At 33.7% G+C, this 16,443-nt stretch overlaps 2 protein-coding genes across 3 annotated transcripts in view; one reads left to right on the forward strand and one right to left on the reverse strand.

Annotated features, from left to right (window-relative positions):
* The window catches only part of INSYN2B (inhibitory synaptic factor family member 2B), a 37,966-nt gene extending 23,845 nt beyond the window's left edge, over positions 1–14,121 (forward strand). The window contains exons 2-5 of one of the 2 annotated variants that reach the window (XM_068697860.1): positions 2,430–4,590; positions 7,189–7,263; positions 10,748–10,904; positions 13,327–14,121. In XM_068697860.1, coding sequence (XP_068553961.1) covers positions 3,200–4,590; positions 7,189–7,263; positions 10,748–10,904; positions 13,327–13,365 — 1,662 coding nt within the window. In that variant the 5' untranslated portion in view covers positions 2,430–3,199 and the 3' untranslated portion in view covers positions 13,366–14,121. Of the gene's footprint in view, positions 1–2,429; positions 4,591–7,188; positions 7,264–10,747 lie in introns of both variants that reach the window. The other variant, XM_068697861.1, reaches the window with a different exon arrangement.
* DOCK2 (dedicator of cytokinesis 2) overlaps positions 1–16,443 on the reverse strand; it is a 187,800-nt gene that overhangs the window by 95,975 nt on the left and 75,382 nt on the right. The window lies entirely within an intron of this gene.

Consider the following 16,443-nt stretch of genomic DNA (forward strand, 5'->3'; position numbering starts at 1 on the left):
CTGTAAAAAGCCTCCAGTAATTACTGGACAATATGAAAATTCATAACTTGGCACTGGAACTTAATTTGTAAAAACTATTTGACTTGTTTATTGTGTGCACTTGTTTAGAGTGAACAAGCATTACAGTGATTTAAGCTACTTGATAATTAATGTACATATTTGTTTCCTGTTACTTTATGGAACATTTTTCTCTGCATTGAAATTACATGATATTTTCATTTTTTTCTAAAGCTTAATAATAGAATAGTGTATTATTACTTTGCTAAAATTACTTTGCCAGAAAGTTACATAAGACTATATAAGCTTGCTATACCCTGTAATAAAGTATCTTTCCCACTACACTCATTACATCAATTCCTCTAAGTTAAATATAGTAAAGTTTGTGCAATGCTTAAAAAAAAAAAAAAAAAAAAAAAAAAAAAAGTATACTAAGGTAATACAAGCAGTCATGGTAATTAAATCAGCAGTTGAACAGTGCCTTAAACTAAGACCATGCTAGGAAATTAGCCCCAATCTTAAGAATCTTTGTAATTCTGTAATCATAAAAGCAAATCCTATCAGATTATTAAAAATCCTAAGTATATTTCCCATACTTTGCACAAATTTCTCTTCTTAACCCTATTCTATTCTATTCCATCAGACAGTTTTAGATTTAGCAGTCTAGCACTATTTGTTGAATATTCTGAATGTGGGCCCAAACTATTGTAATGTAGGTAGGAGAAATCACATTTGAAGCTAAATCTATAACACAGATTATTTGGGTGAGGAACAGCAACTACATCTGGAATGAAAAAGTCTTGACTAAAACACATGCAATTTAAATGTACATAACTTGAACAAAACTACATACGGTATATACTCACCTCTGTTCTAACTCAGAAAGTCATCATGAGTCTAAATGTGTAACAAGGATTGCCAACAAAATTCTATAAAAGTAACAAATTTTAAGATGAAAATCTTAAAATGAAAATCTTAAAATAAAAATCTTGAAGTAACAAGATGACTTTTGGCCTATGTGATTCCTAGTTATATGTGAAGCAGTCTTGTTTTTTTCCTACTCTCTTGCCTTTATATTTTCTTAATTCAACCCTAATACATTGTAAGTGAATTAGTGATGCACTGTGATGCCTTTCCCATGCCATGTTGTGCCACATATTAGTCAGCTGCTCAAGGGTTCATATTCCAAGAAGTAAACAATACTGTGTAACCCCTGAGTCACTGAAACATGCCACTGTTCAGCCTGCTACAGGGTGACTGCCTAGTTTAAAGGAATCTTCTATGTTACACTTAAGTGCAAACTTATGAAAAAAACATCATCAACGCAGGAGATGTGGTCATAATCTGCATTTGCAGTGACAATTCACTACCACTTCAAGTTTCACTAATAATACCATTTATGTAACAAATACATAGAATTTGAAAGTAGTCAGTGCTCATTACACCTTAACCTATGAATGCTGTATCTTTGTGGCAAACGAAGCTTCATAATTGAAATGGCAGCTGTGACAATTGGGTCAAAGCTTTATTTTTGGGACACAAAAACAATTAGTGGTTGTATTACAATTGAGAAAGGCTAAAACATTTGCAAGTAAAATTTTGATAACAGTCAGTTCATAATAAAATGTTCATTTTGACTTCTGTGCTTCCTAATTCTATTTTGTACACAATACATCACCATTATGAATATATAATTGATCTTATTTTTTCTCAGAGCCATAAGTCTAAGTGGTCACTCAAAATATTTAACATTTGCTTTTTTATGAGCTCTGGAGAAGTGACAAACCACAGTTTTAGAGTCCTGTTTCTTGCATGCAAATTGAGTAAAATGTTTTATATGCCTGTGCAGCCGATTTCAGTCCTGATCACCACAAATTGGATACTGTGAGGAAAAGATTTCATGTCCCAACAGGAAGTTCCATTTGCATTAATCTCATTTTAAAACATAAGAGTAACTTATTTTCTCTTAAGCAAGAATCATGCTCAAATATGAACACAAGAAATGAGCAACTAAAAAAAAAAATTTAAATGCTGAGTTTAAAACTTGTCACCAAATTAAGTACTCAAATTTTTATTTTGCACTTCTTGTATACTTCATACATAACAAGACTTACTAACCATTTGTTAAATCTGAAACAAGACTTAAATCTTAAAATCTAGATTTGGCCCCAGATTCAAACCTACATATGTTCACAACAAAATAAAATTATTACTCTGAATGTTTTCTTTCCATTTTTAGTTGTTTTGTGACATTTCATGTGAGAAAAACTTCAGGTGCTCCAAAAATTATAGGAAAAAAACAATCATTTTTTATACCAGGATCTCACTGCCAAAGTTATAAAACCACTGGAAATTAAGTGTTGTTAGATGTAGTAGAAGAAAATTACATTTGGTAGTTTGTTCATCTACAACTGTTGTCTTCTTACTTTCAGGCAACATTTCGTATTAATGTGCATTTGCTGGTTATTCACACTGGACCACTCTTCAGATGTCAAAGTACTTACAGAACTTGACCAAATGACACAGTCCCTTGGATACAGTTGGCCTCATACTTACATGAATGGAAGTATCAACCACACAAAATAATGTCTCTCAGTGAACCCTGCTGGATATTAGTTTTGCCTGGTCAGAAGTGGTTACATTTTGCTTAACTATACGGAAAGATGAGTTGCATCTGCAACATTAAAAAATTTTCTGAAGAAAAATTCTTTCTAGAGAAAGCAATTCTGTTTGGTATTAATGGATGTAATTCCATCAGTAAAACTATGCATCAGAAATGAAAGGGCCCCAAAAAGTTATAAAGCCTGTTGTTTAGACAATATGCATGTAAGACATATGTAACTGACATAAAAAAGCTGCATCACTGATGGAGAGCTGACTGTCAAGTAAGAGCCATCAGGAAAGCCATAGACTCAAGCTGACCTTTACATTAGTTACTTATAAGCATAACTGTCTGCTTTGCTTCACAACACAAGGATTTCTGGATTCTCCAGATACAAAAAAATCTTTCCTTAAATTTGATATTTAATATCTTTTTCTACTGTTTGGATTGATCAGCAATTAAACTTGAAAGAGCATCCCTAAAGAGAACATGTCAGCTAAATGGATATACAATAACAACAAGAAGAACGAAAGGCTTAGTTTCTTCATTTGTAAGGTATTCATTTCCATCTAAGGAATACAACCATAGAACAGAGCTCAAATGACAAATGAAATGGGTCGCAAAGAAACACATTATTTGCAGACTTTAAACTGCGATTTGGTGGCCCAGCAAAACATGAAAATGCGTCCAGTGCTGCTGAAGAGAAACAGTCTGGATTCAGTCGATTTTATGAGACAGCCACACCACCGCAGAAGCAAATCTCAGCAAGTTCGTTTCAAAGATGATGGTATGAACACGAAGACAGAAGGTGTCACTGAACTAGGTACTAATCCAGCCCAAGATATTGCATTAGTGACCAGAAATAAAGAAGTAGCTAGGCACCACAATTTTTTGCTACAGTCTCCATCTTTTCCCAAGGCTCAGAAAGGGCTTCAAAATATTGCCATACAAACATCTCCTAGCCTCAGGAAACACTTCCCTGTTTTTAGAAGAAAAAAACTGGCAGTAAGCAAATCATTAATAGAAATGCCAACCGAGGCTGAAAATTGCATCCAAGCAAATGGCAATCTTTCTGAGCAAGACATTATGTCTTCAGACCTCTGTTATTTAAGAATAACTAATCATTTGGAAGATGGATTTAGGAACAGTAAGGTAAATGGTCAGTTAAGTCAAAGACCATCAGAAGCACAAAGAAACGGACCTATCCATACAGATGATTTCTCTGTAACAGAAAATACAACTGTTTCTACACAGGTGCCTGAATACATTCATGTGAATTTTCCACAAAACAGCAATACTTCCACGGATGCACCAGATACAACCGTGAATTTAAGTAATTCACTACATTCTTCTACTATCATAAATAGCAATGAGAACAATGAAAAAAGCATGCTGTCATCTGATTGTGAAAAAATAAACCCTTGCCTAAACCATTCCGCTAATTACAGTGAATGTAATCCTCATTCTGACTCTTTTGAAGGAGATAAAAGTGACTCTGAGCTGCTTGTAGTCAGCACAGATGCAAGCAGTCAGGAAACTACGCCATTATCACTTCCATCAAATCACAGCATATCTCCTTGTTCCCTCAGAGACCATCAACAAGCAGGAGAGCACAAAACAGGTTCCAGCTGTGCGACACTAACAAATGATGATCACACAGTAATGTCATTGACCAGCAGTAATGCATCAAAATCTATTTCTTCATGCAATACTGAAATTGAGAAAAATTCTGCCCCGTCTGATGTTTCCCAGTGTAACAGCTGTTTAGAAGGATTTCACATAAAGTCTTATCTGCCAAGGAATGAAACAGACCCACAAACCAACAAAGAGATTAGTGAAATAAATCAAATTCATCTGGCACATGGTGAACTATGTGCCCTACAAGGCAGGCTACAGTCTGTAGAGGAATCCTTGCTGTCGAACCAGGAGAAGATTAAAGTCCTTCTGAATGTAATTCAAGACCTTGAAAAATCCAGAGCCCTCAGTGAAGGGTACGGTGCATTTTAATATCGGTAATATATCAAAAATCTGAAGTAGATATTATCATTCTTTTAACCTTTTTTACTGAAACATCTTTCACTGAAATATTCAAAGATGAGTTTACAAAGATGATCTCATTCAGTTTTTCCGATATTTAGGCCTCTACAGAAAAGCAAGTCTCTTTACAGCTTGGCTTTAATTAACACTGCCTTTAGTAAACTCAGTGTGAGAGACAGTTTATTAACTCTCTTTGTTATTTAGATTTATGGTGTCAGATACAATGCTACCTACACATGAAAGCTGGCAGCTTCCATCTAGCTAAACTCTCTACCTTGTGGAACAAAACCCAACAGTCTAATATACTAATGCAATACAACAAAACTACAGCAAGCCAGCTTTCTCTATCAAGGTCAGATATGCATTTAGTGCCAAGAGTCTTATTGCTGAAATAGTTTATATCAGCAAAAACATGTTCTGTTCAATAAATTAGTCCTATCTTCAAGAGCAAGCAAACATACTAGTGGCCAAAGCACAACATCTGCAGCCTGTTTTTGTTGGGGACTTCGTTGTTGGTTACACTTCATGATAGCACACACAAAATAGCTGCTTAAGGGGAATGCCTTTACAAGAAGAAAAGGAACAATGCCAGGTTACTTTCAAGATATTCAATGTGTAGGGAAAGTTTTGCAGGAGGTGGAGATTAGTGCTTAAAAGGGGTTAAAACTATGAATATACAGCATGAAGATTCTGAGCAAGAAATCTTTTAGGAATCTTAGATTTTAGAAAGAGCACTTTCTGTACTGTCATTAAGAATGCATAATCTGTATTTATTTTTAGTAAACAGTGCCATGTCTATTAGCCAAAGCTGCAATGATTACATGTGTAACTTACTTATGCATTATAAATAATAATCATACTACCCATGTAATTCATGTCAGAAGACTGAAGAACTGAACTTTCATATGACAAAGTAGAATTTTAGATATTTTTATGCTCAAAAAAGATTTTACAATGTCCTAATAATGCTTTACAAAGCATTACCAGCAGTTCCAACTTGCAATTAATATAGCTTTAAAATGAATCCTAGATGTCTTTTATGATAATGTAGTACTTTCATCAAGTACTTTTAATCTTTGGGGAAAACAGCAAATAAATCTTTCAAAGAATCAAGAAAATCAAAGAATTATTTTTTTTTTCCCTTTAAAAACAAAACAAGACAAAACACTTTGAGGTCTAGGTTATCACACATTTACTTTCATACACAGCACAACTGGCTGAGTGTACTGTGTCTGGCTGGGAAGGTGTTTACTTTCCTCCCAGCAGCCCCTATACTGCACAAACCACAACACTCAGGCACCCAGATTTAATCATCTATGCATAATTGGTTTGTGCATAAAACAAAAACCTTCATTTTAGCATCAAATCATGTGTATCAATACTATTTACTGACTACAGTTAAGGAATACATGTAGTAATCTTCACTCCATTTTCTTGCACCAAGTTTGTAATAGCCTAGACACAGCTGACAGAATCCACAAACAAACTGATAACAGGAAAAAAAAAAAAAAAAAAAAAAGTTTACTTTAGAAGAACCACAAAGGGGGAAAAAATATTCAAGTAGGTTCAAGTGCAAGCAGTCTAGTTTAAGCAGTCTAAACTACTTTTTATACTACTGCCACACAAATAGAGATCTTCAGGGATCACAGAATCATCTAAGTTGGAAGAGACCTCCAAGATCAGCTAGTCCAACCTCTGCCCTAACACTACCAAGTCCTCCTATTCCTTCCCCTATGTATACATGATATATCATGTATGACAGAGTGGACAAGCTTCAATTAAGTTTGTGTGTCTAACCATTAAAAAGAATAGCCTGCTGTAAAGCACACATTCAGCATTCTGTTTTTTTCTATTACCACATGGCTGAAAACAAAATTTTTGCCAAGTGTCCTGAAGTTTCTCAGAGATTCCATGATCAAGATCCATCCATTTTGCTAGAATCATCTAGCAAATACAGCAGCAAAACTCAACAAAGCAAGTGTTTCTGGAGGTAGCACCTATGTGAAAAGTCTCCCCTTTAATTCCAGGAAGAACCAGAAAATTATCTTGGTACCACCTCATTTGTTTTAATTCAAATAAAATGTATTTAATATAAACATTATTGCATTATTGAGATGTAAGGAGACTTCAGATTGTTTCTAATACAAATCTCCCCACGTTACAACTTATTCACCTCTAGTCACTGTTAAGTCACTTACTTGTTTTCTTAACACTCTTCATTTGTTAACTGTTAATGTTAAAAATCTGAACTGTTTATACTAAAGTGAGAAGACATGAAAAGGGGAAAGAATGGAAAGCATATGGGTAGAAATCAAATTAATTCACTAAAAGCATAGATATTCAAATACTTCAAAGTGAGTTTATAAGCAGCAACAGTATGATTAAGTGTGGGGGGTGGGTTTTGTAAAGGAACCTTGAATTACAGAATTTGGCACTGAAATTTTTAATAAGAATAATAGAAATGATTAACATAACTTTCTTCATGAGAGAATCATAGAATTATGTTAATATATTTACAAGTACGCATTACATGAAACTACTGTCTATTACAGGCGCAACTTTTTTCACACTGGTCAAGACCTCAACAACTGCAGCACCTGTCAGAACACCGCATGTATCATTTACAGGTACCGCACTTCTCTGCACAATTTCCTGTTGTCTGATTATCTCTCACAAATTTACAATACTGTGTTCTGTTCACAGATATAAAAGGTCTGTTACTATTAATAGAATTTTTAACCAAAGACCAAGGGGAATATGTGAAGGGTTGCTGTTTTAACCATTTTTTCCCCCTCAAATACAGAATAATTAGGATTGGTGTTATCTGAAGTACTATACATCTGAGGCCTCAAACAGGAATTTCCACCAAAGTTTCACAGTGTTACTATTACCACCATGCTTTGAAAACATTTGAAGCAGCTCCTGATGATGAAATGCCCTGTATTACATTTTTCAAGCTGAGATTTCTGTAATAAATTTGGATTTTGGAAAAGATTACCACTGAGTTCTACAAATGCCAGTAAGCTACAGCTACAGTTCATGTTTATGTGCAAAATACACTAACCACCCAATAACCACCCCCACACTTCTCACTTCAGCAGATCAGCAGATGCTTATTTGTTTCTTTCTTCCTCCCTCACAATAAAAACAAAACCAAAAAACTTTGCTATACACATCACATTTTTCTATGCTGTATTGTTTTAACATTTATTTAAAGGAACAAAAAAAAAAAAAAAAAGAGAGAGAGAAAAACAAAACGTTAGTGGAAAATGAACTTGACAGAAACAAGTGTTGGAGTCATTAATTATGACCCAGCATAATTAATGAATGAACTTGACTTGAAAGATCTCCTAGAAAATTTTGATCCCTTCAAAGATATTAATATGTTCCTGAGATTTTACATATATACATCTTTACATTTACAAAAATAATAATAAAAAAAAGGGTAGGAGACTCTCTTTTACAGAGAAAAGTTTCTCTTCATTTCAAAGAGCATGGCAGACCATTAGCTTTGCCAGCTTGTAAGTACTATGCCTTTAAAATATTCTTTTAAAAATGGAAATAAGACATAGACTATATCCATATGAATGTGGTTTTCACACCACATTTTCTACTTATGCCAAATATATTAAACAGATTTATGTACTTGTTCTGTAAAGTCAGGGTTGGACAAAGCATTGGAAATTATCACCCAACATATAACTCAATTGAGAACTGATGTCCTAAGCCTCTAGTAATGAATTGAATATTTATCCTTCTGAAAGCACTTGACATCACAAATTAAATCGCACATCTCCTCTGAGATAAAAATTGCTAGTCTTCTCCACAGTACATTGGTTACTGCAGGAAGCTACATGAATTACGCAAAACCATGGACTCAGTCTCTACAAAAAGGAAAACCTGGAACCATAAAGATTTCCTTTACATAGTCACCGCCTCTGAACAACCACTGAACAATCTCTGACCCTTTACCACAGGATATCTTCTCTCTTTGGAAGAAGAAACTAAGATGCTTACCCTCCCTTTCAGTTTACCTGGTTTTAATACAGGAGAGATTGTGATTGTATTTGAAATAAAGGACAGAAGAAACAGATAAACATTGATGTGCCTTTTGGTTTACTAGGTAGTTCTCGATGTTAAGGTTGCCTAGAGGTTTACAGTGCAATAGTTAGCAGAATACATACAAGAATACAGTTCCTGCTCTGAACAATTACTAGTGTTAAGAGACAAAACAGAAAACAGCAAGGAAACTTAATTGTTTCCACTCTTACAGAGATATCCCACAAGAGGCCGTTATAAAAGGACTTCTGAGTAACTAGTATTTGAAGTTCATTACAGATCCATTGGAAAACATTCTGAAGGAAGCAACTGTGCTCATCAGTTTTTGTTCTAGACAGACCCATGTAATTCCTATTTCATGTAGCCAAAAAGATCGGTGCATGTATTTTTTCTATCCATGTAGCATCACTATTGTCATTAAATATGGAACTGTTTCACCTTCCTCCCTTTTCCTGCTTTTCAAGAACCTAAGTCAGTACTGAGTCAAACACAGCAGAGTGATGTGTTAGTGTCACTGAATCATCTTTATCATTTATCCTTTATCACCTAATCAGCAGGGTTATGTGAAGTGACTTGGGAATTGCATTCTAGACTCTATGACACATATTTGTATTATAATAAACAAATAAATATAGCAAATTAAAACAAGCAGTTATATCAGAATACAAGGACCAAGTATTAAATTGAGACCGAATTGATCTCTTGCCTCTAGAGACTTACCCCTCCAACATTAAATTTGAAACTTTGAAGAAGGGAAAAGAAACATGAACAGATGCACTCCTTAAGTATAAAAGGAGTACATCTCCAGTGGTCCTGATTTACGACTGAGGAGTACTAACTTGCAGTTTTAGCCGTAAGAGGATAAAATTGAAGACATGTCAAATTTGTTGTTTACATCACTTTCTTCTACACCTTTTATTTTTATGTATTACTCCTTGTCCAAGAGATCCTTAGCCAATTCTGCTAAATTAGAATAATGATATTGCTTTGTTTGACAACTGAGTTACTTTATTTCATTAAAAACAAACAAACAAACAAAAAACATTAATTGTAAGAGAAACAAGCTTCTAGTTAAATTTAACTTACAATTCAGCACTGTTTATACATTTAGATGCACATACACACACTTACAATTAATAGTGTGTTTTAAAAATATGCATGTTAAAAAATTTTAGACATTTCTCCTACTCAGTACCCAAAGCAGGATCAGAGCCTACATGTGACATCCCAGCATTCCTCAGATAGTAATTTTTTCCTCAAAAAAATGCTTGTTTTATGGAAAAAAAAAAAAGCAAACAGTTTCTTCCTGCTCTCCATTCCTCCCGCAAAAGGCTCCACTTCAGATGGTGCCAATATAAATCCCATTTACCTGACAAGAAAAGGTGTTTGAAATAAGGGATAGACATGCAGCATCGCTTCTTCTCATTTCTTTGTTTTTGCTTAACTGTACTGGTTGCATCAGACTCATAGTTTTCCACACTGATTCTTTTGAATCTTACCTTTATTTCTGTGCACAGAGTTACTCTTATCATCTTAGCTCTTATTTGACATCAATAAATTATGACATTCCATACAGAAAATGAGAGTTGCCTTCTACTATCTACTTCCCTGTTAACTCATACCACCTATCTCAAAGGCATGTCTTTTCTTTTTTGGTCCCAAGTGGAGAAAAACTTCTCATGTTCTGCAAGTTAATTATATGAGAGTTTTGAATTCATGCCAAATATATGAGTGAGATCACAGAATCAAAATCTAACCACTGAATAAAATGCATTGAAAGGTCATCCAAGTACATTTCACTTTTCCCTTGATTTTTGGCCCATTTTTTTTTTTCACAATGCTAGAGTTCTTATATCATGTAAAGAAAGGGAATTCCCTCAGAAAAGGTAAATAAATCAATTTATTTTCAAGGCTGCAACCTCTACTGCCTTTTAACCAGGCTCTGATATTGAATAATGCCAAGTTATTCTAACAAAGTAAGCACCTTTTCCACACATTTTTTAAAGAGGGAATTTCTCATTCACTAGCTTAAATCTCTTCTTTTTCTTATAGCGTAGAATATGACTTCAGACAACAAGAAGGAAGATTTCATCAGATTTTGCAAAGACTGGAACATGAAGAGCAAAATCCAGCTTCAGCTTCACCTCAAAAACTATCATCTGATCATCCAGTTCCCGAGAAAAAGGAGTTAAGAAGAAAAACAAAAAAGGTGAAGAAAAAATGTTTCTGGTGGATTTGACTTCCTTACAGATCTTATATGGAAAAACTATTTTTATTTATTTATTTATTTATTTTTACATTTCGAAAAGCACTAGAACAGAAAGAAGTTTGACAGCACACATCTGAAAACATAGCTTTATGAATTCACAACACTACAGAACGTTTGTTTGATAAATAAGAACTGAATTTATTTAAACCATCTCGCTGAATAAAGACGAATGAAGAGACTATTTTTTGAAAAGGAATTGTAAGATTTTCTTTTTTTTCCCCAATGACACTTTCATATGCTATAACAAAGACTTTTTTTTTTTTAATAAGGTTTAAATTTCAACTTTAAAAAGACAATGTTAGTCAGACCTACAGTCTTCATTTCCTATTTATAAGCAAAATGAACTAAAGGGAATTAAAGGGAACTAAAGATCCACTTTATGGATCTTTAAACAAACTTCATAATCAAGAGCAAGTCCAGGGGAATTTACATTGTTCAAAAAAAAAAAAAAAAAAATCTTCTCCCCAAAGGGGATAATTGTAGTCATTTCACATCCTCACTGACATGTATTTATTGTTGTCATCTATGATTTAACAACAACGAAGAAATTCAGGTTGAAATGTTATTCTGTCCTTTTATCGGTTCATTTTAAAGAGCAATCATTTAGAAGTTTGTCATTTAATAGACTTCTCTGGAAAGAATCTTAAAAATATACATAAAAAAAAAAAAAAAGGAATACCTTACTAATTCTAGTCTTAATTCCCTTCTCAAAGGAGGTCTAATTAGATGCATTTAAATTTCAGGTATCGTCAAAAGACAGAGAATTCAAAACATCCAAGGGCGACCTTTTCCAAAATTTGACCACCTCCACAATGAAAAAGTTTTCCCTAACATCTGATCAGAATTTGAAATGACTTGTAATTGTTATGTCTTGCCCTGTCCCAATACACCTTTACTTCGGCAAGAATTAGACAGACTATAAGACCTTTCTCCTAAGCTTTCACTTCCTGAAGACTGAACAAACCCAATTTTTACAGCCTGTCTCCATGTGCCATACACTGCAGCCCACAGTCTGGGCACCCTGGTGGTCTCCCTCTGGACCATGCTCCAGTATGTTCATGCTGTACAGCAACACTGACCCGGTGCCACTACACATTTAAGATCTATACCACTATATCAAAATATCTTTTTTTTTTTTTTTTTCCCTCATTAAGAAGAGTAAATGTGTTCATACTGGCCTACAAAATACAAAATCAGTTATAAAAATTAATATTTAACAAAATAATCTGTACTGCATAAATTTTCTTAAAAGTTACTCCAGTTGATTAGTTCAAATGGTGCCGTGATATTAAATACATTAACCCTTAGATCCTCATTTTTTAAACAAAATGGATTATTTGTGCAATATTAGTTTCACTTATCTACACTTTTTGCATACTGCTGTGTTCCGCCAGTTCTTAGGGTTAGCTATACATCTGAAGACACCTTAAAAACAATTTTGTACTGATGTCAGAAAAGACCAGAAATGACAAAAACTGGTCACCATTTACAAGTCAGTAGGCTATGTTGCTGGTCTTAATTTTCCAAGGTTATAAAGGGTGACAGTTTTAAAAAACATGATACGTACAGTCAGTATGGAAATGACAGGTAGAAAATTATCATTACTTTAAAGGCTTTTAAGAAGAAAAGCTGTACATGAAATTTTACTAGCAACAAGTATGCCTTTAGTGAGCCAGGATAACTCTTCAATAACAATTTGTGAATATAATAGAGATTAGAATTAAATTACATAAGAGCATGTCCTTACATCACACTCAAATACACATACTGCTTATGCTGGCATTCCAGCAGCATTCCTATTTTGCATTAGTGTAATTGATATACTGAAGGATCTATTAGTGCGCAAAGGTTTCTTGTGTATTAAAATATCATTTTAAGATGAATATCCTTCTGGGGCAAAGGCATAATAATAAGTAATACCAGCAGGAGTAATACTAACAAAATCAGTACTGTTTTTTTTCTGTAGTGAGCTAATTTTCAATAACATGTTATTGTATGAAACATCTTATTGTCTTTCTCCTTGTCAAATAATAAGCACCAAACAAAGCTCATTTTAAGCTGCCTGATTTTGTTTTGGCTTGCAGAAATATGAGGCCTTTAATAAAGGCATCAAGAAGTCCAAATTAGTGAATTTAAACAAACCATGGTACTTTGGTTTGCTACATAACAAAAATCAATTCTTGTAGTCAGTAAAACTATAGAAGTATGAAAATATCCCATTTACTTTGAGAAAGTCTATCCAAAAAAAAGTTCTAGTAAGTCTTTCTTATGTCTAAGTCTTTCTTATGATCTGAACAAACATCAATACTTCTAAAAAACTGAAATATACTTATTTAAATGGTTACTACTTTTTGTATTTTAGTGTCTGATCTTGGAATTCAGAACTGTACACAATTGTTAATCCTTAATGAAAAGGACGTGAACAGGACTCCTCCATCATCTGGCTTGCAGAAGCTCTGACTACCAGGAACAAAAAAATACAACTTAACCAAAAATGAAGTAAAAGTATGCCAGAAGTTACTCATACAACAGAATAAGTATCAAATTTTCACAATAAAACCAAACATACCAAATAAATTTTTATAGCCAGTCTTCTCCACAGTATGTTACAAAAACAGGCTTTCTATTTAAAATTTTGAAGACATTGGAGCAAAAGGCTATTTGTTACATTAAAAAGTAACAGTATAAGACATCAGCCACAGTATGTATCAGCCACTGTAAGAAGGTAAGATTGCTTAGTTGGTTTATGTTTTGTTTAAATTTAACATAGATATGTTTGTCCTAGCCCCACAAAATATGTAAAAAATTACATAGTCATAAGACATAACTGGAGCATCTAAACTATGTGAAAATGTAATGTCAATTTTTATTTAAAATATTTCAATAATGAATTATTAATTGATATACATAATAAAGTTAGATACACACTACACATCTGTATGATGTAAGGATTAGAAAACCAATTTAAATGGACAGATAATTAGCAAATAATGGTACCAGCTAAAATATTTTTTCTGAATTAGAAAATTATATTGCAATGCCTGAAACTCCTTAGCTCCCTAAGAATTAAATGTTAAAAAACACATATGAATGCTCTTAAAAACAGAACAACAACCAAAAAAAAACACCACAGCTACTTGATAGCTCTTACACAAAATTCTGTAGGCTTCTCTGAAAAACATATATTTGACAACTACAGTGTGCTATTTATAAAATATTGTACAGCACATAGGCTGACTCCATTAAAAAGGAATTTCAAATAAAGTAATTTCAGAATATGCTAACTTTCTTTAAAAGTACAGAATGTATGAAAAGAGTAATGATTGCTGTCATGTATCAGCAGGTCATACAAGGTTCACTGTAGCTCTTCTGAAAAAGTCACAATACTTAGCAATTATGCTATCTTAGATACAGATTATCTTCATAAAGAAATGTATATAAAATATAAATTGTATACATTTTTAAGTTAAGTTATTTAGATTTTATTTTTCAATAAAATTAGATTTTTCTTAAGTTTCAGAAGTTGATTAACAACTAAACAGTGTTTAGATTACAATGGAAGTGTTTTTTAGAAAACTAAACATTGTTCTTTCTAAAGAACAATGGAATTGTTCTTTAGAAAGGAAAAATAACTGTGAAATGACTGAATGGTTCTTTCATGAGATCATTCTGCAGTTTTTATGGTAGAGAAAGTTTCTCGATCTAAAAACTGAATAAAAAAAGTTTTTAGCTAGTCTATCTGAACACATTGAATTTTCCAACCATGTCAACTCCTCAGAATGGTTCCTCTAGTCATTATTTCCCCAAATAGTATAGTTTTCGCAAGAGTGTCCTATCTAGAGTAGCTCTGGTTAACAGCTACAGGCTTTTCACTTTTTCCCTTTTTTTTTTTTTTTTTTTTGAAGAGATACTAATTTTCCCTCAAAATATTAGTTGTCCTTTATGTCCAGAAAGATAACTTCTAATCTTGCCTATCACTGAAAAATAATAATTAAGAATCTCCACCTGGTGTCTTTACAGCAAAGTCATGATTTGTAGAATATTTTATACTGATACTGTCAAACAACTTTTCTACACAGAAAAGTCGTTCTACACAGAAAAGTTGTTTGACAGTATCAGTATAGTAAAGTAGTTTTCTACATCCTCTTGACCATGTTAGACTGACAACGTGAACAAAAGTCCAGTTTGGGAGTACCTAAGGAGACCTTTAAAAAGTGTACTGTGCATTTACAGTATTTTTGGTTACATAAACAAAATGGTACAGAAAACAACTAATTCCCTATTCTACATACTACTATACATTTTACTTGTGTAATTACTGAAGTAGAACTTGACTGAAACACTATGTCTTTTAACAGCCTAAACCCTTGTAGAGACTCAGATCATGAAGAACTAATCTCACAACAATAATCTTGTCCTTCCTTATTACAAGTTTAGAAGCACTTCAAGAACAAACACTCAAGAGTTTTGTTTATTTGTTTGTTTTACTAGTGGAAATAACCAAGACACTGTTAAGGCCTTTAGTTTCCAAACATCACAATGAAACCTTCAGTGGCATTTAAGTCTTCTCTGCCATAGCTACAGATAGCCAAATTACTTTGCCATTCCCACCAACTTCTCCTGAAGAGATCTTGTCCTTCTTAGCCTGACCCTTTCCAGTAATTACACCAACAAAGCTTGCAGCATGTTGTTACCAGCTGAGCACAAGGCAGAGTCTTCCCCTAGGTTCAAATGGCATTGTAGCAAGCAAAGATCAAGGCAAACTCTAAGCCAAAACCCCTTAACTCCCTGTCTGCTAACAACCTAGAAGATTATGAAAACGTTAGCCCTGCCAGAAGACAGAACACTCAGGCAAATTGAATCCAGTACTCTAATCAGCTTCAGAGCATTTAAACTCCCAAAGAATCTGAGGTCTTGTAAACTGTAACCGTTATTCTCAATATTAGCAAGATGGTATTGGCATTGTTTTTCACACAATAAGCGCTATGTTCAAATTGTGGAAAATTACACAGCAGAAAATTAAAACACTTGCAATATTCAGAAACACAGCAACAGATCAAAGAATCTGGAGCAGCCTTCTGTTCCCTAAGAGCTGTAGTCCAATTTGAAACATCACTCTGATCCATAAAACATCAGGTGCAAATTAATACTAAAACCAAGAGACTGACTGCAGCTATTCCACATCCCACCTTTATTTGCAGAGCTCATCATACTTTTAGCAACTTGAGCTCACCGAAGCATTCTGCAGAAAGCCTCACTTCCTGACTGTTTCACTTAAGTTTTGCCATTTCATGAGCTTTTAAAGCTAATGTGTAAAATTAAGAGACTGAACTAGAAGTACTACACAGAATATGACATGAGCTTGTTTTGCTCATTTTTGTTTATGAATGTAGAAGAATAATTTGTTCATTACAATTTCTTCATATGTAAAACACTGTCCTGCTGAGAAGTCTTGCCTCAGCTCCAGAAAACTACTTGT

The sequence above is a fragment of the Anas acuta genome, chromosome 14, assembly GCF_963932015.1.
Source record: "Anas acuta chromosome 14, bAnaAcu1.1, whole genome shotgun sequence".
Lineage (NCBI taxonomy): Eukaryota > Metazoa > Chordata > Aves > Anseriformes > Anatidae > Anas > Anas acuta.